This window comes from Myxocyprinus asiaticus, chromosome 16 (assembly GCF_019703515.2).
Source record: "Myxocyprinus asiaticus isolate MX2 ecotype Aquarium Trade chromosome 16, UBuf_Myxa_2, whole genome shotgun sequence".
In the NCBI taxonomy this organism is placed as follows: Eukaryota; Metazoa; Chordata; class Actinopteri; order Cypriniformes; family Catostomidae; genus Myxocyprinus; species Myxocyprinus asiaticus.
Genome location: NC_059359.1, coordinates 32,145,985 through 32,168,403, shown reverse-complemented (window position 1 = coordinate 32,168,403; position 22,419 = coordinate 32,145,985). Strand labels below are relative to the sequence as shown.

The window sequence follows — 22,419 nt, the reverse complement described above, 5'->3', positions numbered from 1 at the left end:
AAGATGAATTACCCTGAAATTTTTTTTTTTTTACATCATAAATAGATTTTTATATCATAATAAATATCAAATACAGAATTATATCATTTTTATATCAGAAACAGAATTACCAATTCAGGATTCATCAATGTCTAGTAAACTGTTGAAAAGTCACAAATAATGCAAAGAATCAAACTGCTTTGCATGCTTTCCGACTAGTGGACACATACCAGCGGCATGAATGGGGGTGCGTTTGAGGGTGTAATCCTTCACCAGGATGGAAGCCCCCTGGTTAATAAGTACATCCACACACTCTACATGGCCTTTGAAGGCAGCCAGGTCCAATGGCGTGTGTCCATGTGCCGTTCTCACATCCAGGTCCAGCAGAGACTGAACCAGCACCTCAAGAGCCTGGTGATGTCCATGGTAAGCCTGTGGACAAGTGGTGGTATATTGAGTTTAGCTGGGAAGAACCACCGCCAGAAAGTCTCAGAAAAAAATGGAAAAACCACAGAAGTTTTTGTTTGATTGAATGGAGATTGATTCCAAATCCATTTCACAACAAGGCACATTAACTACCAGGGAAATAAGTACACAATAGACTTAATTCAGACTAGCGCCATATTTGAATTTTGACGGGAATGAAAATGAAGCTGTGAGGGATAGACTAACAGTGATTATACTGGTGTTAAACGTTCAGCTGACGAAACATTGCAAAAACATCTTCCCAAAAAATTACAGAAAGCAAAAAACCTCAATAAAAACTAGTTGTGAGAATTCGATGGTGATATAGGACCTTTATACAACTTTATACAGTCTACTGAACAGACTGTACTTCCATTCTCTGTTGTCATTCCCGTCAAAAATGAAAAATGCCACTACTCTGAATAAGTTCTTATGTTTTTGTAATTGGGTTGTTTATGGGTATAGTGTTTTAGTGTGATTAGAATGCGAGTCTGTTTTGGCACCTTGCTGCAAAACTAGTTTCCCCTAAGGGGGACAATAAAAGCAAACTTATGGGTTAATCTAATGAAAACATGTCCAGGTCACATTTCACCCCAAAATCTAAATGAAACAAAATGGCAAAGAAAGTAAGCCTAAGGGAATAGGCTTACTTTCTATGTAAATTGTCTCATCATTTACTCACCCTCATACTATCCCAGATGTGTATGACTTTCTTCTGCTGAACAAAGATTTTTATAAAAAGGCTCTGTAGGTCTATACAATGCAAGTGAATGGTGACCAGACCTTTGAAGGTCCAAAAGGGACATAAAGGCAGCATAAAAGTAATCCTTAAGACTCCAGTGATCTAATCCATGTCTTCAGATGTGATATAAGTGTGGGTGAGAAACAGATCAATATTTAAGTCCTTTTTTACTATCAATCTTCACCTTTGAGCACCCCCAACCAACAGGTGGCTGAATGTGAAAGTAGAGATTGATAGCAAAAAAGGACTTAAATATTTATCTGTTTCTCATCCACACCTATTATATCGCTTTTGATTAATTTAACCGTTGGAGATGTATGGATTACTTTTATGCTGACTTTATCTCCCTTATGGACCTTTAACGTGCTGATCACCATTAACTTGCATTGTATGGACCTACAGAGCTGATATATTCTTCTAAAAATCTTTGTTTGTGTTCATCAGAAGAAAGTCATACATATCTGGGATGAGGTTGAGAAAATTATGAGAGAATTTTTCTTTTTTGGTGAATGATGGTCCTTCAATGGTCCTAAAAAAATGCTTTGTGTTCTTTATGCAAAACATATTTTTGGGGGTGCGGTGGTATGACCAGGAGATGCTCCTGACTGTTTTCATGAAATTCACCCTAGTCCCCCATTTCAAATGTGTGTTTTCCCCACATTATAGAACAAACAGATTGTACTCACAGCCAGATGAAGTGGGCTGACAGGAGCATGCACGTCAGAGTCATTGAGGATGTCTGTCCCTGAGGTTTCCATTAACTTTAAGACAAGACACAACAAATCTAATTAGGCCTGATCATTCAGAGGCAGTGATGAATTTGTTGTGTCGAGTATCATAATCCTTACCACATCTAAAGGCGTTTCACTCGCAATCTGAGAAAAAAACAACAACAAAAAACATAGCGGCTTAAAAAACATAAAAAGCAGTGATCCTATCCTGTATCATATGATTTATGTGGTCTCTCACCAGCTCTAGACACAGGCGGTGTCCATACGCGGAGGCATAATGCACTGCATTGTAGCCCTGATTGTCTCGGATCCCTGGGTTAGCATCATTCCTCAGCAAATATTCCAGGCACCTAAAAAAAAAAAAAAAAAAAAAAAAAATCGGTAATGAGAGACACTGGTAAATGCACACGGCTTACGACTTATTGCCCTTCCAACACACTTATACATGATATGACTCACTTTCCATCGGCATCAGAAGCAGCGGCGTAGTGAAGGGGGGTGCAGCCCCTCTTGTCTAGCTCATTGACATTGGCTCCTGAACCCACCAAAGCAAACAGGCACTGGTAGTTGCAGTTTGCAGCTGCATAGTGCAAAGGTGTCCTAAACAAGAGATTGTGTGTTACTTTTTTTCCCAACTTAAATGTAAAGTGTGTCATTTCTGAAACTCAACAGTCACCAAAAGGAACTGCAAAAATTATTATGCTTTCAAACAGATTTCCCTGAACTCCAGTGTAATGGATGATTATTACAGTGTCATGTCAAACACCTTCCAAAGCTGTCCTTTCTGTTGAAATCTGCCCCCGTGTTGAGGAGAAGATTCAGACACTCAAGGTTCCTGCAGTAGAAAGTACGTTTTGATAAGATACTGCAACGCACACTCAAATACAGTGAAAGAAACCACGGATGGTATGCACTAGGTGGTGGATATGAATCCATCATCACTTTACATCACCCAGTTAAAAGAATAGTTCACCCAAAAATGAAAATACTCTCATCATTTTCTCACCCTCATGCCATCCCTTATGTGTATGTCTTTCTTATTCTGCTGAACACAAATGAAGATTTTTTTTAGAAGAATTTCTCAGCTCTGTTGGTCCTTTCAATGCAAGTGAATAGTGGACAGAAATCTGAAGAACCAAAAAGCAGATAAAAGCAGCATAAAAGTAATCCATAAGAATCCAGGGGTTTAATCCATATTTTCAGAAGCGATACGATAGGCGTAGGTGAGAAACAGACAAATATTTAAGTCCTTTTTTTACTATAAATCTCCACTTTCATTTTCATAAAATCGCTTCAGAAGATAAGGATTTAACCACTGGAGTCTTACGGAATACTTTTATGCTGCTTTTTGGACCTTCAGATTTCTGGTCACTCTTCACTTGAACTGAAAGGACCAACAAAGCTGATATATTCTTCTAAAATTTTTGCTTGTGTTCTGCAGAAGAAAGAAAGTCATACACATCTGGTATCGCATGAGGGCGAGTCATTTTTCATTTTTAGGTTAACTATCTCTTTAAACTAAAATCAAGAGAGCAAAGAGAGTCCCACCCGCCAGCAGCAGCAGCATGTAAACAGGTCCTTCCAAAGTCATCGGGGGTATCTATATCAAAGCCTGTGAAACAGAGACCTGCTCATTACATCCCCATAAGTAATAGGGCAGCAACAAATTGTGCAATACGTGCACAGAAAGAGCACTGGCTGACTTTAAGCAGCAATGAAGCTTACCGGATGACAGCAGCTTACGGCAGCAGTCTGAGAAGCCGCTGAGAGCAGCCAAATGCAGTGGAAACATGCCATGGACTCCCCTCCTGCAAGAGAAAACAGCCTAAGTTACATTAAAATAGACAGCAGCATCTCACCATTTACGCATGATGGTCCAATTAAAGCATTCTTTGGTTTGCAAAGATGGTTGTTATGATGTGCCTCTGTCTATCTATAAAATCTTCAAAATTGCCTAAGCGACTAATTGGTCTTAAGGAGGCTCTGCATTATTAGGCTGGTATCAGGTTTACCTGACTATGATCAGATGCGTTTCTTAGGGGAAGTTTACATAAGACAAGTTGTTGCTTTTAAAAAACAGCTAGATAGAGCTAAATTGAATGAACCGAATGCAATAGTCTAGAGATGCATTTAAAAAATAAAATAAAAAACGCACAAGACGCGACAATGACCAAAAATGTCTGTCTGAATGTGAATGGCTGTAATGTGGACTGGTGGTGCTATTTATCATGGTATATATATATATTGTGTGTATATCTTATAAAGATAAGAAAAAAATCTAGAAAATCTAGTCAGTCTCGCTAATAGACAATCAACCACTGTTGTGTTAAGGAAACAGCAGTAATGTTGAATTTTTAACAATCAAACAAGAATGTGGATTCTTACTTGGCTGTATCAGCTCCATTAGTGATCAGTGTGTTGATGAGAAGCTCGTGTCCGTATCGAGCTGCGATGTGCAGAGGAGTGTTCCCATTCTTATCTTCACAGTCTATCACAGCACCTACACAAACATATCAGACAAATGCATTAACACCTTCAGATACTGTGAGTTTGCATATCAGCAACAGAATATATAAAAACTGAAGACTCACCATTTTGAATAATCGCCTGAGATCTTGAGAATCTCCCATGGATTGCGGTCATGTGTAGAGGGGTCTTACCATCCTTACTCTGCAAGAAGCGAAAACAACGAAAAACAACAGATCAAACATGTTTCAAAACAAGATGAAAAGTAGTTGAAACGCCCCTTACACAACCTGTTCTGTAACACAATATAAAAAAGTAGCATGCGGCACATTTCATGAATATGGTGTCTCATTTTTATAAAGCATTAAAAGGCACAAATCCCTTTTTTTGTAAGATCTATGATTGATAAACTATTATCTTACAAATACGTCATCGTTTTCAGATCTCCGTTTTCCCTATCCACACTACAAGGCGAAGACGGCCTTTTTAAAATGTATCCACTTGGGAGAGCGTTTTTGAAAAGCTCTGTTCTTGCTCTCAAAAACGCCGTCTCTGTGTGGTCGTGGCCTGAAACAGCTTCCATATTATTTAGCTTAATCTCTTGAGCTAGTTTAGCATACCTAATAAACAAAAGCCCCACCTTGATATTGACGTCAGCGCCATTGCCCACAAGCAACTCTAGGCAGAGAGCTCCGTGACGTGAGGCGGCTGTGAAATGCAGGGGGGCGAAACCCTTCTCGTTGACCTGGTTTACATTCGCTCCACACTCGATCAGCTCGTTGACCACCACATCCTGCCCGTTGTAGCACGCCACATGCAGTGGAGTGTTCCCATATGCATTTGGCTCATTCATCTGTAAACAGACCCACCATTAAAAAGAGTTCAGGTGTACAGGTAACTCTTGTTATGCAGTGAATTTTCATGACCCCATCAAATATGATTTAATTTATGGGGTAAATGCTGAACTCACAGTCTTTAAATGGAAAAATCATATTAGTTTTCTATTATCACAATTAAGTGAACATAGGTCTTTTCAAAGGGGTTTAATCATTTTAAATAATTTTACTACTTTGTTTTAACGGATGTTGTCATTTTTGCCATGACCCCGGGTGCCATGTACTAACTTCTTACATGAAATATTGGCAAATTAAAAAAGAAATATTTCAAGGTTTATCTGATATGTTTGTCTCACTCATAAACATTCCATTTTGTTAAATAAAATGTCAGAAATGAGTTCATTTGTTTAAAAAAAAAAAAAAAAAAAAAAAAAAAAATTTCAGGTTGACCTCCTCATTCAGGTTGAACTCTCAACCCCTCCCAGAGCAATGGCTAACTGTCATGTTAATTTTCTTGCTATTGAGAATAATCATATCATGTTTTAATTAACAAAGTTTAAGTGCTGGAACTTGACCAGAGCACATTTCTGCAAGTCTGGTTCTGGTATACCCTTTTATAGAAATATTTCCATGAATTACAACAATTCAAAAGGCAATGCGTAACAGAAATGACCCATACAGAATGTGCACTGCACAGGCTTTTCGGCACAGTTTAATTACAATTCTGTACCTAATAGAATGCAGGACTGCCTGAGACTGAACTGAACAGTACTGCTGATGTGCACGAGTTTAGGAATGTAATACAACCAAAATAGCTACACATGTTCATTCATATGCACAGCAGTCCTGTCATTTAGTGCTTTTTAATAGCGCTGTCAGTCAATAATTTTTTTTAATCGCAATTAAATTGCATAATTTTTTGTAGTTAATCGCAATTAATCCCAGATTTTAAAAGTGCTGAAATTTGACACTATTTATACTTCTTTTCTTGTCAAAATTCATTTATTTCTATCTTAGGAAAGAAAACAAAACAATATGTAACAATATAATGCTTTATTAACATTTTACAAACAAAGCCTTCCACAATATAAAGACAATGCACTAAAATATCACCTATTCAAGTAACATTAAACGTTTCCCAAAGTGAAAGTTTGACTAATTGAAATAATTAGTCCCCACATAGGTTGCATATTCATTACAATGGGTATTAAATCCCTCTGTCATCCTCTGCAATATTAATCTGCCAATAGACTGTGACTATCCACTTTGTTACAACAATCGTGAAGCCGTGTTCATGATTCACGTCAAAGCGGAACGCCAACGTCGTGCACCGCTTTGAACTCCCCATGAAAAGCACTTGCAAACAAAAATGTCTCATTCTGCGTTTTGGTGATAGTTAAGACTTAACGTGCTTCTGTGGTAATAAAAACGTGCCTTACATAGGCTGAAAATTACTTGATTTCTATCACAACTTCCATCTGTGCTTGTTTTATACATCAAATAGTGTTAAGAGCTCTTTTCTCCATGATTTTATCACTGACAAGGAAGCACTGTCAGAGATTATTTTATTTAATGAGATAACCTCCACGGCTCTATCATAGGAGAGAGCGTAATGGTCAACAAGCGTGTTAAGACAGTTCAGCCCATTGAATGTCTATGGGACTGCCGCATTATGCTGTTTTATGCTAAGCTTGTAGGCTCTCTTGGTAGAAGTGCTCTGGCGCTGTGGCATGTGAGTCAGTGTAATGACTCTGGGCGGAGACAATACAAAGTTTCTGCCCTTCACACCAGTTTTTATGCTGTATTAACAGTAAATGCGTTAATCGCGATTAAGAAAAATTTACGCGTTAAATTGTAATTAATCGCATGCGTTAACATGTTATTTCTGACAGCTCTACTTTAAGTATGAAAAGGTTAGCACGATGCCTGAATAACACTTGGATAAAACCACCTTCAAAAGTACAAAGATGCCTGCATGAAAGCATACCACATTGCGAGTGCCCCATTGTACTCTATTCTTAATGGTAACTAAACTAACGGTACCATTTTCCAAATCGTTTTGGGCACAAATTGTTCATTTGCCAAAAATGATATAGGAAAAAAAAAACCATTTTGTTCTATTAGTATGAAAAAGCTATGAACCAAAGTATCTATTTTTTATATATATTTTTTCCTCCCCTTTTCCCCCCAATTTGGAATGCCCAATACCCAATGCACTCTAGGTCCTTGTGGTGTAGTGACTCACCTCAATCCGGCTGGCGGAGGACGAATCTCAGTTGCCTCCACAACTGAGGCCATCAATCTGCACATCTTATAACGTGGCTTGTTGAGCGCATTAACGTGGAGACCTAACGCGTGTGGAGGCTTCACGCTATTCTCCGCGGCATCCACACACAACTCACCACGTGCCCCACTGAGAACCACATTATAGCGACCACAAGGAGGTTAACCCAAGATGACTCTACCCACCCTAGCAACTGGGCCAATTGGTTGCTTAGGAAGCCTGATTGGAGTCACTCAGCACGCCATGGATTTGAACTTGAACCAAAGTATCTTTGCAAAATAAGAATGAAGGTATTTATTTTAAGACCATATATTTTGTGTACTCTCTCTCTCCACATGGAACGCGAATGGGTTGGGGCACCCCTTAAAAAGAAGGTAGGTTATTACTTTTCTTAAATGTAAGAAATATGATATACTTACAGCTGTGCCACCTGCTTTGTACTATTTTTGGGAGTAGCATACACCCCCATAAAAGGGCAGATACTCTAGAAGTGGTGATTACTGCTTTTGGAAAAGGTCATGAGGCATCAGTGTATTACTCCGTTAATTCAGAGTCTGGGGGATGGAGCTTCAACTTCTCTCAAGAGATTATGTGAGAGAGATTTAAATTTGGTATTGGAGGAGGGAGTGTGAGCTAAGATTCTAAAAAACATCAAGTCTACATCTAGAGATCCGAGGGTGCGTCTGATGCAATTTAAGATTCTGAATCGATTATATTTGGACCCCTTCTAGACTGTATAGACTTGGTCTTAAAGACACACCCACCTGCTGGCGATGCCAATCAGAAGATGGGGACACAACCCATGTTTTTTGGGGATGTGTTAAAATACAGGAATTTTGGTTAAAGATTCAGGGATTTATGTGTGATGTGTTGGACACAAGGTTTTCATTTTGCACCAGACTCTGCATTTTGGGTGATGGGGGAAGTCACACATTTTGGGGATAGCCACTTGAGAAGTTGGGTCCTGGCCGGAGTTATGGTGGCCAGGCAAATAATACTCACGGGGTGGAAGACGTTTGGGGCACCCTTGTTTCGGGAGTGGTGCGGGGAGATGAGTGAGGTTGCGTCATTGGAGGAGGCAATCTTCAGAAGGTTAGGAAAGTGGGATTTGTTTAATAGGAAGTGGGGTGGATATTTTGAGTTTTTAGAGGGTTCTCGGGGAGGGGCACTGGAGAGGTATTTTTTATTTTTAGTTTGATGTGTATGTGCACTCTTGCTTTTTGAAAGTATTCTTTTTTTATTTTTTAGTTTGTTTCAAATTTTTTGCTATAATTGTAAGAGACCACTGTAGTTTTCGGGGGGAAGGGTTTAATTTATATATCTGATTCCGTATTTTATGTTGTGTCTATTGGTTTTTTATGAATGGAATCAATAAAAATGTTAATAACAAAAAAAAGACCATGTGTTTTTTGTGCAGTGTTAAAACTCACATCCACTCCCAGGTCCAGCAGATACTTGACTACACTGATCATACCGCTGGATGCTGCAGCGTGAAGGGGCGTGTAAGCTTTCTTGTCCTTACATGTCACCTCAGCACCATGAGACACCAGCAGTTTCACCACTTCCATATGACCTGAGACACATAACAAATGAATATGTGAGGGTCTGAATGGGTTTGAAGATCCCACATATGGTTGTGTCAGAGGTTGGAAAAACAAACATCGCTCTGTCTCACCCATGTATGCTGCCCAGTGGATTGCCCTTCTGTCCTTCTTATCAAATGCATTTATATTGGCTCCCCTGGAGAGCAGTAACCGTACCATCTGACAAAAGGAAAACATGCACATTTTACACACATAGGACATTTATTAAACATTAAAATATAATTTCATGCCAACATTCCTCAACATAAGCATCATGTAAAAAAAAATAAAAAATATCCCTGAATAATGATCAAACCTTTATCTCTCAATTGTACCTTAGATACTTTATGAATTCTAAGCATTAATTTAAAACCCACACATATGCAAATGAGAGTTTACTTGCCTCCAGGTGGCCACTGAAGGCAGCATGATGCAGGGCAGTGCGTCCGGCCCGATCTGATACATTAACGTTGCTCAGCAGTGGCACCAACGCCTCCGCACAGCGGACCGCCTTGTTAGCGGCGGCCACATGGAGAGGAGTCTGCCAGTTCTTATCTCGAGCGTTCACATCTGCAGAGTGCTTTAGCAAAACCTGCACCGCCTCCTACAAGGAAAATGATCAAATGAAGAGCTAGATCAATACTCTGATGCGTTACATTTCATTTTAACCTCTTAGATTAATTTGTGGGTGTGCGGTTGGTAACCTAATTACTTCAACATATCAAATGGCAAATCGACAAATTCAGAGTGTGTAAGTGCACAAGAACATATATCGGTTGTCATTTTGCTCTGTGAATGTAGTACCTCACTGCAGGATGCCACTGCGCGATGCAGAGGTGTCAGCCATTTGTTGTCTTTGGCATTCACCCTCGCCCCTACAGCACAAGGAAAACATCAACAGATTCACTATGAACAACAGTATAACAATACATACAATACATCAAAGCCACATCTGAAGGCACCTGGAATCAAAGGGGAAGATATGAGCAGCTTCCAATATGTAAAATAACTGATGAATATGCAGATGCATTTACCTGATAAAATTAAGAGCTCTATAATCTCAGCATCTCCTAGATAGGAAGCTGCATGCAGCGGCGTCCTTTTCTCATTGTCCTGAATGAAATTGACTAGTTACAACAATGTTTGACCAGCAATAACAGGTGGTTCTATTCAAAGAAACTCTAGCAGATTATCCAGTTCAAATCTTACTTGGACATTCACATCCTCTTTCTTGAAAATGAGAGAGCGTACTTCATCTGGATCAACATTGAAAATAGCTTTTAGAAGGGCAGGCTGAAAAACAAAGAGAGAAAATTTAAGTCACAAAGCTGACTATGAAAAACTTGGCCAAGTCTGAACTACGGCATTTCAGCTGTGTACTGAAAAATGCAGAGTCCGTGTTTGCAATAACTGAGGGTAAGTATGGTTGCATCTCTTCCCCAAAAGACTTCTGAAAGCAAACCGAAGCAACAACACCTTTGCGACAGTGTTGTCATGAGATTGCTTGTGTAGTGCTTATGTAAGTGCATCTTCAAGGGCCTGAGGGATTTTAAATAAAACCAGCCGCTGCCTCTCATGCAGCCTTTCCGCCTCATATTTTTGAGCTGCAGTGTAAATTGACAATAGAGAATATGTTAGGCTATTTTAAAGTGAAGTAATCTGCAACAGAGTATCCCAACTAGAGAAATTTGTTCTGAGGATTTTAACTCACAATACTACATTAATATTCTAAAAGCAAATATCAATATTTTTGTTACGTTCTTGACATTAAAATCCTTGGTAAAAAAAAAAAAAGAAAAAAAAGTTGGAGCATCATTTAGTGCAAATGTGTGAGAAGACAAAACCCACTACAACATTAGTTAAACACACACTACATAATTTCTATTTGACCAAAATTCAAACTCAGAACAATCTAAGAATATAATTCTACAACATTTGTAAGGATGTCCGTACAGATCTTTCACACTGCTAGGCTGTAAGGTGTTGTCATGTAATAATAAAACAAGTTAAAACTCACTCACATGTACAGCTGAAGTCAGAAGTTTACATACATTTAGGTTGAAGTCATTAAAACTAATTTTTGAACCACTCCACAGATTTCATATTAGAAAACTATGGTTTTGGCAAGTCATTTAGGACATCTACTTTGTGCATGACACAAGTAATTTTTCCCACAACTGAAGATGAATGAGAAATTGTGAATTGCAATAGACAACATTAAAGGGGTCATGAAATGGAAAATCTAATTTCCCCTGATATTTAGACATATAAGAGGTAACTTTACTATAAAAACATACTGTTAGTTTCAGAACTCAATTTCCTCCCCAGATAAAAAAAAAAAAAAAAAAAAAAAAAAAGAGCATTTATAGTCACCCCCTGCTGACACATCTTGTTTTGAAATCTGTGTGTTCATGATGTCACAAGACATTGCTCAATTGCATTTATACACTCCACAACATTCATCATCGTCATGGTGCTGCCGACCACTGGTGCTCAGAGAGAGAGAGAGCAGGACAGACAGGCCTAGTGTGACTAATAGGGCTGCACCTAATGATTATTTTTTTATTGATTAATCTAACAATTCTTTTTCCGATTAGTTGATTAATCTAATGACTATCTAGAAGAGTTCTAGATTCAAGATGGCGCCGAGTATGGCTGCTGCGTTGCGAGCTCCGACACAACATAGTAATGTTTTGTTTGTTTTGTTCACAATTCTTATGTTTTTTGTCTTGGATGTTGTCTGCCTTATTGTCTAAGACAGACAAACACTTTTGGACATTGGTTCAGCAATTTCACACCGTAAACTGGACTTCAAATTCCTCAATGCCGACCCGCTCTTTACAAACACGCAAGCGGAGCCCTTTGTCTGGGCAGCCCGGCCGCGGAAACGCAAAAGGAAAAGGGGAAACAGAGCCGGCGTTCTCATCAGAGTAAGACGCCGTGCAAATCGACTGGCAAATGTTCAGTCTCTGGATAACAAGCTCTGCGAGCTGAAAGCGCAGATCTCTTTCCAACGAGAGACAAGGGACTGCTGCATTATCTGCCTTACGGAAAATTCCAGACTCAGCCATTGAACCCATGGGGTTCTCCGTGCACCGAGCGGACAGAGCGAAAGACCTCTCAGGTAAAAGTAGAGGTGGTGGAGTATGTTTTATGATCAACAAATCCTGGTGTGATCAGAGGAACGTACATTCTATCAAGTCTTTCTGTCCTCCTGATCTGGAATTTCTCATGCTTCTGTGTCGACCATTCTGGCTACCGAGGGAATTCACAGCAATCATTATCACTGCTGTGTACATCCCCCCACAAGCCGACACAGACCGGGCATTCAAGGAACTGTATGGGAGAATAAGTGAGCAGGAAACCGTGCACCCTGAGGCCACGTTCATTGTGACCGGGGACTTTAATAAAGCCAGTTTAAAATCAGTCGCACCAAAATACCACCAGCACATTAGTTTCAACACACGAGGGGACCGGGTTTTGGACCATTGCTACTCTTCGTTCCGGGATGGCTACAAATCCCTCCCCCGCCCACCATTTGGCAAATTGGACCACTCTTCCATTCTGCTTCTGCCCGCTTACAGGCAGAAACTGAAACAGGAAGCACCCACCTTCAGAATGATCCAGTGCTGGTCGGACCAATCAAACTCTTCGCTACAAGACTGTTTTGATCACACAGACTGGGAGATGTTCCGGTCCGCCTCTGATGACAACATCGAGCTTTACGCTGATAGCGTAATGTGTTTCATCAAAAAGTGCGTGGAGGACATGGTTCCAACCAGAACAATACGGATCTATCCGAATCAGAAACCATGGATAAATAACGATGTTTGCGCGGCACTTAATGTGCGGACCTCCGCTTTTAATTCCGGGAACGCGGAGGAGCATAAACAAGCCTTTTATGCCCTCCGAAAAACTATCAGAACCGCAAAACGCCAGTACAGGAGCAAGACTGAAGGGCAGTTTAACACCACCAACTCTAGAAGCATGTGGCAGGGAATTAACATCATCACGGACTTTAAAGGGAATAAAAACTCCACCATGAACACCGCTGCCTCTCTCCCGGATGAGCTAAATACTTTTATGCTCGTTTTGAGGGAAATAACACCGCCCTCGCAGAGAGAGCTCTCGCGGCCGAAGCTACAGAGGTTAGTTCACTCTCCGTCTCTGTAGCGGATGTAACCCGATCCTTCCAAAGGGTGAATATCCGCAAAGCCGCGGGCCCAGACGGCATTCCGGGCCGCGTCATCAGAGCGTGCGCGAACCAGCTGGCTGATGTTTTTACGGACATTTTCAACCTTTCCCTCTCTTTGTCTGTAGTCCCCACATGCTTTCAAACATCCACCATTGTGCCTGTTCCAAAGCAATCAAAAATAACTTGCTTAAATGACTGGCGTCCTGTTGCTCTGACCCCCATCATCAGCAAATGTTTTGAGAGACTAATCAGAGATTACATCTGCTCTGTGCTGCCTCTCTCTCTTGACCCGTTGCAGTTTGCTTACCGCAACAACCGCTCCACTGATGATGCCATTGCATCTACAATACACACTGCTCTCTCCCACCTGGAAAAAAAGAACACTTATGTGAGAATGTTGTTTGTAGACTACAGCTCAGCATTCAACACCATAGTGCCCTCCAAGCTAGATGAGAAACTCCGGGCTCTGGGCTTAAACAGCTCGTTGTGCAGCTGGATCCTGGACTTCCTGTCAAGCAGACGCCAGGTGGTTAGAATAGGCAGCAACATCTCATCACTAACCCTCAACACTGCAGCCCCACAAGGCTGTGTTCTCAGCCCACTACTGTATTCCTTGTACACACATGACTGTGTGGCAACACATAGCTCCAATGCCATCATTAAGTTTGCTGATGACACGACGGTGGTAGGTCTGATCACTGACAATGATGAAACAGCCTACAGAGAGGAGGTGCACACTCTGACACACTGGTGTCAGGAGCACAACCTCTCCCTCAATGTCAGTAAGACAAAGGAGCTTGTGGTGGACTTCAGAAGAAAAGACAAAGAACACAGTCCCATCACCATCAATGGAGCACCAGTGGAGAGAGTCAGCAGCTTCAAGTTCCTGGGTGTCCACATCACTGAGGAACTCACATGGTCCATCCACACTGAAGTCGTTGTGAAGAAGGCTCATCAGCGCCTCTTCTTCCTGAGACGGCTGAGGAAGTTTGGAATGAACTGCCACATCCTCACACGGTTCTACACCTGCACTGTAGACAGCATCCTGACTGGCTGCATCTCCGCCTGGTACGGCAATAGCACCGCCCACAACCGCAAAGCACTGCAAAGGGTGGTGCATACTGCCAGACACATCATCAGAGGTGAGCTTCCCTCCCTCCAGGAAATATATACAAGGCGGTGTGTGAAAAAAGCTTGGAGGATCATCAGAGACTCCAGCCACCCGAGCCATGGGCTGTTCTCACTGCTACCATCAGGTAGGCGGTATCGCAGCATCAGGACCCGCACCAGCCGACTCCATGATAGCTTCTTCCCCCAAGCAATCAGACTTCTGAACTCTTGATCTCCCATGAACAAAATACATCAGCACTGCACTTTATTACCCTTACTCTTATATCTCACACCGGACTGTCATAAATTATATTATTATTATATTATATTCTCTCTTAACAACTGACTATCAACCGACAGCCTGAATGTCAATACAGTACAATACTGTACATTCTATATTTACTACTATATATACTTTTTTATATATTTTTTATTTTTATTGAATAATGTGCATCTATATAGTGCGTATTATATACTGTACAGTGTATGTTATTATTTGTATACTGTTGAGTGTAATTATGTGTATAACAGATGTTTAAATTGTGTTGTGTTAATTTGATGTTATTGTAAATTGGTATATGTCTCATCACTGTCACGACTGCTATGTTGATCGGAACTGCACCCAAGAATTTCACACACCATTGCACTTGTGTATATGGCTGTGTGACAATAAAGTGATTTGATTTGACTAATTTGCCGATTATTTGATTTTTTATAATTATTACTTGATTAATATAACAATTAATTAACCCAAAATAAATATACAAATCTTGTCTCATTAATATTTAAATATTTTATTAAATCATCTTCTCTTAAACACAAACAAATGTACAAGAAACAAACTGTGCACTGTAGGGCATTATTCTGCAACGAAAAACAGTGTTACTATGAATGCAAACTTTAATACAGTGAAAAAAAGACTCTATTAGCATAACATAAATATATATATAAATAAATACACATTTCCAACATTCTTTTGAATGTCCATGTACTAAAATAAAATATTGGATGCCATGAGTGTACCTTCATTTACTATTACTATTATTTTGAATGGCCATGGAAAATTAAGCAATGTGATCATTTTACCTGGTCGCAAAAAGTAGTCCGTTAATTTACCTGATGAACTTTCACCTTTTAATGTGTGCTTCTTAATCACTTGCACCTTTATTAGCAACTGAGACATAAGTGCCAGCTTTACATGTCATACATTCTGTTCCCACGGATCTCGACCTGGACGAAAGCATGGGAATTTTTGTGCAAATCTTCTGTAAATTTGCACTTTCGTTTGGGCATTGTTTCCACTCAGCTGTCATTTGCTGCTACTGTCAAGCAACTGTTTGATGCTGAACACAACAGTGCTTTGGCGTCCGCGGAGAGATTGACAGGCAGGAATTTGGCCAATAGTTGCTGCAAGCCTCTTATAATTGACCAATTGGTGTGCGAGAAGGCGGGACTTACAAAGAGGGGTTAAAGCAATGCAAATATGCACGCACACACAATGAGGTATTAGACCAGATGCACATCATAATGCAAATAAAGCCAAATCCCAGACATTTTGGCAAATTTAGAAATCCTGGCCGGACGCTTTTTTAAGGTCCGAAAAAGAGGACATTTCTGGGAAAAAGAGGACGTATGGTCACCCCACATTAGCAGCGGTGCAGAAATTACTTTTAACATGGGGGCGATGAGGAAACATTTAGAAAATCAGTTTAAAGTGATTACTGCTAACAGAAACACGTGTTGTAATACTAATATGTTATGCTTGAGTGGGAACAAAAAGTAAACAGGACTTACGGTGCTGCCTTGCTGCCGTCTTGACAAAGTGCTCCGGGATGCTTTCGCTTCAAGTGTTCGTTCATGGCGGTTGTACTGCTGTGATAAGCCATTTCCAATTTGCATAGCTTACACAGCACCACATTGTTGGGTCTCTCGCTAAAATACTCCCATGCTTTAGATGACCGCAGGCGAGTTTTTTTTTTAGCTACAGCTTGTTCTTCGGGGGAATCCATACTTAAACTGGGCGCTGCCATTTTAATTACTCCATTGCGACACGCCGACGCACGTTATGCAAATCGACGTATTTCTGTAATCGATGACGTCGATGAATCGTCCCAGCCCTAGTGACTAACTATTCCTGAACACTAAAAGAGACACATCTGGATATTTGTGAAATGTTTTTTGTATACAAACATGCACTAGACAGACATCTTTGTCTGTTATCATGCATCTCGTGCTGCATCTTGCTGTTTTGAGCACAAATGCTTCCTGGACGTGTTCTTTCACCCAGCTGTGCTAGTTTTTATTGCGGATATATGTAAATATGCACTAGATGGACGTCTTTGTCCATTCTAATGCGTTTCCGGCAATGTACGTCTCAGTGCAGGATGATACTGTATATGTGCACGTCATGTGGATGTGTCCTCAGAGTATTTCAGCGTGGATCGCTTATGAACCAGTCATAATATGATTGAAGCTTTGCAAAGGAACTGTTATTGAAGAATGAGGCAGTTAAAAACACTTATCAGTATTATAACACAATGACAGGTCCCTGCTGATTTCCACCCCTAATTCCAACAGGGGAGAAAGCAAAAAATGACTAGGAATGGAAATCATAAGGAAATAACGATTCTGGTTCCGATCCTTAAATGGTTTCATTACCGATTCTTACTTTTCAGGAAGAAATATTTGGAAATAAGACTGCCCTCAGCAGTCTGTTACCAAATTACATCGATCAGCCACAACATTTTTGTCATTAACAATTGTTTTTTTATTTAGTCCATACTCATATTTAAACAAATAGCATAAGAATACACAGAATCAACTTTTATCAGTTATGTGCCCCCCCCCCCGACCCGTCACCCAACATACATCCCAGTGGTCAAACATTAATAACAACAGACACACATAACAAAAAATTATAAAATTAACCAACACAAAAGAAAAAGGGTTCCACATATTAATTTTAATCAAAATTGTCCCTCTCCACTGCTCCTCCCTGACAACCTTCTAGGAAGGCCAAATAAGTGTCCCACTTCCCATATGCACCCAAACTGCCCAGACGTCTATGTGACATATCTTCAAAAGCCTCCACTCTGCCCATGAGGGCGCACCAGCCGACTTCCATCCCCTAAGAATTACCTGCCTGCCGATCATCACGCTGGTAAGGACCCAGTTTTTTTATATGTTTGTTTATAATATTAATACCCGCCCCATAACCCAAAACATACAGTCTGGGGCAAAATAAAATCTAAGTGCTCAAGACCTCACAGATAAAATTCTGAACCCTCGACCAAAACTATTGAATCTTAGTTCAGCACCAAAAAACATGGGCTATTTCCCCATCCTCCAACTGCCATTGCCAGCAAGTAGGTGTGTCTTTAAGGCCAAGCCTATACAATCTAGAGGGAGTTCAATAAAAACGATGCAGAATCTTAAATTGAATGAGGTGCACCCTTGCATCCCTAGACATAGACTTGACATTTTTTTAAATCCTACCCCATTCTCCATCTTCCAGTACTAAATTTAAGTCTCTCTCTCATAACTTCTTAAGAGATGTTAAAACCCTGTCCTCTAGACTCTGAATTAGCCAGGAATAGTACACTGAAGCTTCATGACCTTTTCTAAAAGCAGCAAGTAACATCTCAAGAGTGTCTGCCGTTGGGCCTGGGTTGCTCACCGAGTAAAGACGCTGACTACCACCCCTGGAGTTCGTGAGTTCGAATCCAGGGTGTGCTGAGTGACTCCAGCCAGGTCTCCTAAGCAACCAAATTGGCCCGGTTGCTAGGGAGGGTAGAGTCACATGGGGTAACCTCGTGGTCTCTATAATGTGGTTCGCTCTCAGTGGGGCGCGTGGTGGGTTGTGCGTGGATGCCGCGGAGAATAGCATGAAGCCTTCACACGTGCTATATCTCCACGGTAATGCGCTCAACAAGCCACGTGATAAGATGTGCGGATTGACGTCTCAGACTCAGAGGCAACACTGATTCGTCCTCCGCCACCCGGACTGAGGCGAGTCACTACGCCACCACGAGGACTTAGAGCACATTGGGAATTGGGCATTCCAAATTGGGGAGAAAATCACAATTAAATAAATAATTTACCACATACACAAACGCCAGTAATCTAAAACACAAAATACAAACACTCCAAAATGGTGTCCTACATTTAATTTGTCAGACTCAAAGGACAGTGTAAAGAGATGAGATTTCAGACATGACTTAAGTGTTGCAAACTGTTTATCCAGAAAGTGAAGATTCAGGCAAAAAAATACAAGTCATAATAAAAGCACATTTCAAAATATAAGCTAGAGCCCTGAAATTGAAGAAATTGTTACAGAAATATATTACAAATGTATAGTAAAATGTAATATTAATAATAATAATGAAGCAATACATCACAAGTAAGACTGCTGTTGAATAAAAGTTTGGCAAAAAAAAAAAAAAATGCAATGATGACAAAAGTTATATTTTCACTTGTTAAAAGATTTGAGAATGAATTGATTAGACACCATTTTGATGATTAAATTAAAACTCGGAGTTCTGGAAAATAATAACAAAAAGGAAAACATGATTTGGTAAAGAATAAAACAGATTTCAGTAGGGCGCTACTTAAAAATACTTAAGCAATGCATCCTTGATTGAGAAACACGAAGGAAACATGGATTTCTTTTAATTTATTATTTACATTGAAAAGTAACTATTTAAATTGGCTAAACAGGTGTGTTCAATAGCACATTGTCATATTAGCATATTTATGCTGTGGTACCGAAAGTGGTATTGAGAACCGTGAAATTTCGCTACTGAAATTTTGGTTCCGTGACAACACTAAAGGTTACTGTACATACAGAGAAATTGCATAATAAACCATTTCTAATTGTTCAGTTTACGCAGTTTCACTAACCTGCAGCAAACTCAATGTCACTTTGTTAATTCTTGAAGTACAAAAACCTTCATAACTTTGGACTATCATCACCTGCACTGCTTCAGCTTGTCCTGTCTATGTGGTGTGAGATAGATGTTATATTACCCTCTTGTGGTCTCCCAAACCTATTACGCCAGACTGTTAAATAGGGATGTGCGAGACTAGTAGACTAGTTGAATAAACGGTTCTGATGCTGCTAGTCGACACTGGAATTACTAGTCGGTTAATATTTCCCCCCATTAAACTGATCATCATTTTTACACATTTATGTTTGGCTTTATATTTTTACAGAGGCTGCACTTAAATTACTGTCATATTAATGTTACATATTTTAAATAGAATTAATAATATAAATATTATTTAAAAAAGAGGATATCTGGAGCAGATACAGAGTTTAATTTCACCTCAGGCTGCACGTGCTTCTTCCCTCTCTCACTTGTGGCCCGCAGGAAAATATCCTCTCGCTAGACAAGCAAACTCAGCAAAGTAGTAATGAAATCACTTTGGTGGTGCGGGAATCAGTTTTCCAAACATTTGAAAGTCCCTATGGATGTTTTCACATTTGAGTCTTCTTTACATCTGTGCATACTTGGATGCTATTTTTCCACTGAGCGGGCTTTTTCAAGCGTAGGATAGACGCCTCAGGTGAGTCAAGTCCCGTCTTTCACCAGACCATGTCGACGTGTTAATTTTGCTCATCCAAAAAATGTATACTTTTGAGTAAGTAGACTAGAAAATAACTGTTTTAGGCTAGGCATGCCATTTATTTTCAACGAGGTGCCGACTGCTGAATGGGTTAAACTATATTTTATTCTGTGTACAAGTCATGTTTAGAATACATTAGGTTTATTGTAGGCTACATCACAGGCCTATTTTTTCTATCCTATAGCTACTTTTTTTAATTTATTTATTTTTACATCGTAACTGGTATTGGTTGACGTTCTTTACCGAACAGCTGTCGTATTAGATCAATGGTTAATGCACGACTTCACGTCGTGAAATACGCGCAACTTTTCTGCGCATTTTTTTTCTCTCTCATAGATTTGGCTTAGTCTACCTTTTAATTATTTTCAACAATGTCCTGACTGTTTTAATATGTTAAGTAACTTTTACTTGGTGATTTCCGTTTAGAACAGGCTTTTAATGGTTGTTCCATTGATCCTGCACTATTCATTCAATTGTTTTAAATAAATATGTCTGTTAAGTATTTGCTAACATTGATTCAGTGAATGCATGTTATGTTCTGTATTTAATGTACAATGATCACATTTCAAGGCGAGCACGTCACAGATAAATGCCCCTTTTCAGTGTAATTTAGCATCGGATTTGGAATAGATTAAGTATTTTAAATGGGTTGCAAAAACACAATTTTTTTTTTTTTTTTTTTTTTACTGTTTTCTGAAGGTTGGTTTCTCTTCAGACTAGTCGACTACAAAACTCCCGTTTAAATGACAGTCAAATTAGTCATAGCGCACATCCCTACTGTTAAACAGAGGCCAACTGAGACAATTGGAAAGCACCCAAATTGGGCTTCTAATTTAAATGTTGGCTAATTTTAAAATATCGATGCCTCAAATCTACTGATAAAATAACATGCCGATCAATAATCGATATATTGATATTTTATGACATCCTTACTAATAAGTGTCATTCATTTGGGAATCAGAGTACATGTGTGTGCTGTTTCCATGCTGTAGATTCAATAGAGTGCAGCAGTGCTGCTGAACAGCACAGCAGAAAACACAACATATTATTTTTTTATTAAGTATTTTACTACGGTGTTCCATCCACATTGGAGGAAAAATGCAAGTTCAAGAACCGTTGATGAAACCGAAAGTCATTCCGGCATTTGTTCAAAAACTAAACCTGTTCCGAATAAGACTCAGTTCCCAAGCCCAAAAGAAGACTAATTTAAAAATGTTTATTAGAAGAGAGATGGGTCCAAAATCCTGGTCTCCACCAATATGGAGAAAGCAGATGGAGCAAACAGTGCAGACTGACTGTTGATGCTGGATACCACAGTTCTTCCAAGCAGTTCAGCTTGCATTACTGGCGTATTAAGGACACAGATGGCTATTTCTTTTAATTGTCATTAAATATTTAGCAAACTTTAATAAACAGATAAATTAAGTGACAACAGCTGACAGATAAGCCAAGTGAGTTGAGAAATGCAGACTTGTATGCATTGCTACCCCAGCAAGGTCAACCTAAGGCCTCTGTACTGCCATCCTTTATCATCGCCTACAACAACATACATTCCACATCCCCTCTAATACATGGTTGCTGTGACTCATTGGAAGAATGTGCACTATGACAAAGTAAAAGGAAGTGTTCAGTCACACATTCTTGAGTGTTGTGAAATGGTTTCTTGCTGTTCAGTGGGCCACAGACAATTCCTATAACAGCTCTGAGCTAATATGCTTAGATTTATGCAGTATCCTGCCCTTGAGAACAACAGCATTGGCAATGCATTCAAAATAACATGTACTTTATATGCGCAATGTACAGGTTCTAAACTACAAGGGTTTATTATATATCGGAGGTAAAGAACATTTTATGGATGTTATGGTCTCTTTGTTGCAATTACAATCAGTCTCGTATGTATTAATATAAAATATGTAGAGCACATTTATTCAGATAACATCTTCATTGTCTCATCTAAATCCAGTTAGTCTCAGTTCAGGTTCAGACTCAGTGGAGGCCTAAAGACAAGCTCACACTGAGGGACGAGAGAACAGAACAAGTAAGCATTTGTGCTTGAAGAAAGCTTAGTTTGAAAAGACTCCATTAGTGCTGTATTATGGTTCTAAGCTGAGACAAGGCACTGTGTGTTACATGCGGCCTGTGCTCTGTCACATGCACATGAGATTTCTAACGTGTAGGGCCTAACCTATTCAAGCCCTGTGATTGTGTCCCGTCTCCTTTGACAAGCTCCTCTAGATAATACCATCACCATAGAGATGGGCACTTCAGTATCTCTTCATCCTCCCTCACCAGAGACAACACACATTGAGAAATGTAAACATATGCGCCCATGTAAATACAAACAACATAATACTGAACTCTGGTTCTGTTCCTGTAGCTCAACTGGTAGCGCATGGTGCTAGC

At 39.8% G+C, this 22,419-nt stretch overlaps 1 protein-coding gene across 1 annotated transcript in view; it reads right to left on the bottom strand.

Moving 5' to 3' along the window:
* LOC127454183 (serine/threonine-protein phosphatase 6 regulatory ankyrin repeat subunit A) overlaps positions 1-22,419 on the bottom strand; it is a 29,531-nt gene that overhangs the window by 5,756 nt on the left and 1,356 nt on the right. Inside the window, exons 2-18 of the mRNA XM_051721199.1 lie at positions 10,296-10,379; positions 10,121-10,199; positions 9,891-9,961; positions 9,490-9,690; positions 9,179-9,266; positions 8,934-9,076; positions 5,024-5,236; positions 4,509-4,587; positions 4,303-4,417; positions 3,643-3,725; positions 3,466-3,529; positions 2,684-2,752; positions 2,377-2,517; positions 2,156-2,267; positions 2,035-2,061; positions 1,873-1,947; positions 210-411 (exon numbers count right to left, since the gene is read on the bottom strand). Of these exons, the coding sequence (XP_051577159.1) occupies positions 210-411; positions 1,873-1,947; positions 2,035-2,061; positions 2,156-2,267; positions 2,377-2,517; positions 2,684-2,752; positions 3,466-3,529; positions 3,643-3,725; positions 4,303-4,417; positions 4,509-4,587; positions 5,024-5,236; positions 8,934-9,076; positions 9,179-9,266; positions 9,490-9,690; positions 9,891-9,961; positions 10,121-10,199; positions 10,296-10,379 (1,846 nt within the window). The remainder of the gene's footprint in view (positions 1-209; positions 412-1,872; positions 1,948-2,034; positions 2,062-2,155; positions 2,268-2,376; positions 2,518-2,683; positions 2,753-3,465; positions 3,530-3,642; positions 3,726-4,302; positions 4,418-4,508; positions 4,588-5,023; positions 5,237-8,933; positions 9,077-9,178; positions 9,267-9,489; positions 9,691-9,890; positions 9,962-10,120; positions 10,200-10,295; positions 10,380-22,419) is intronic.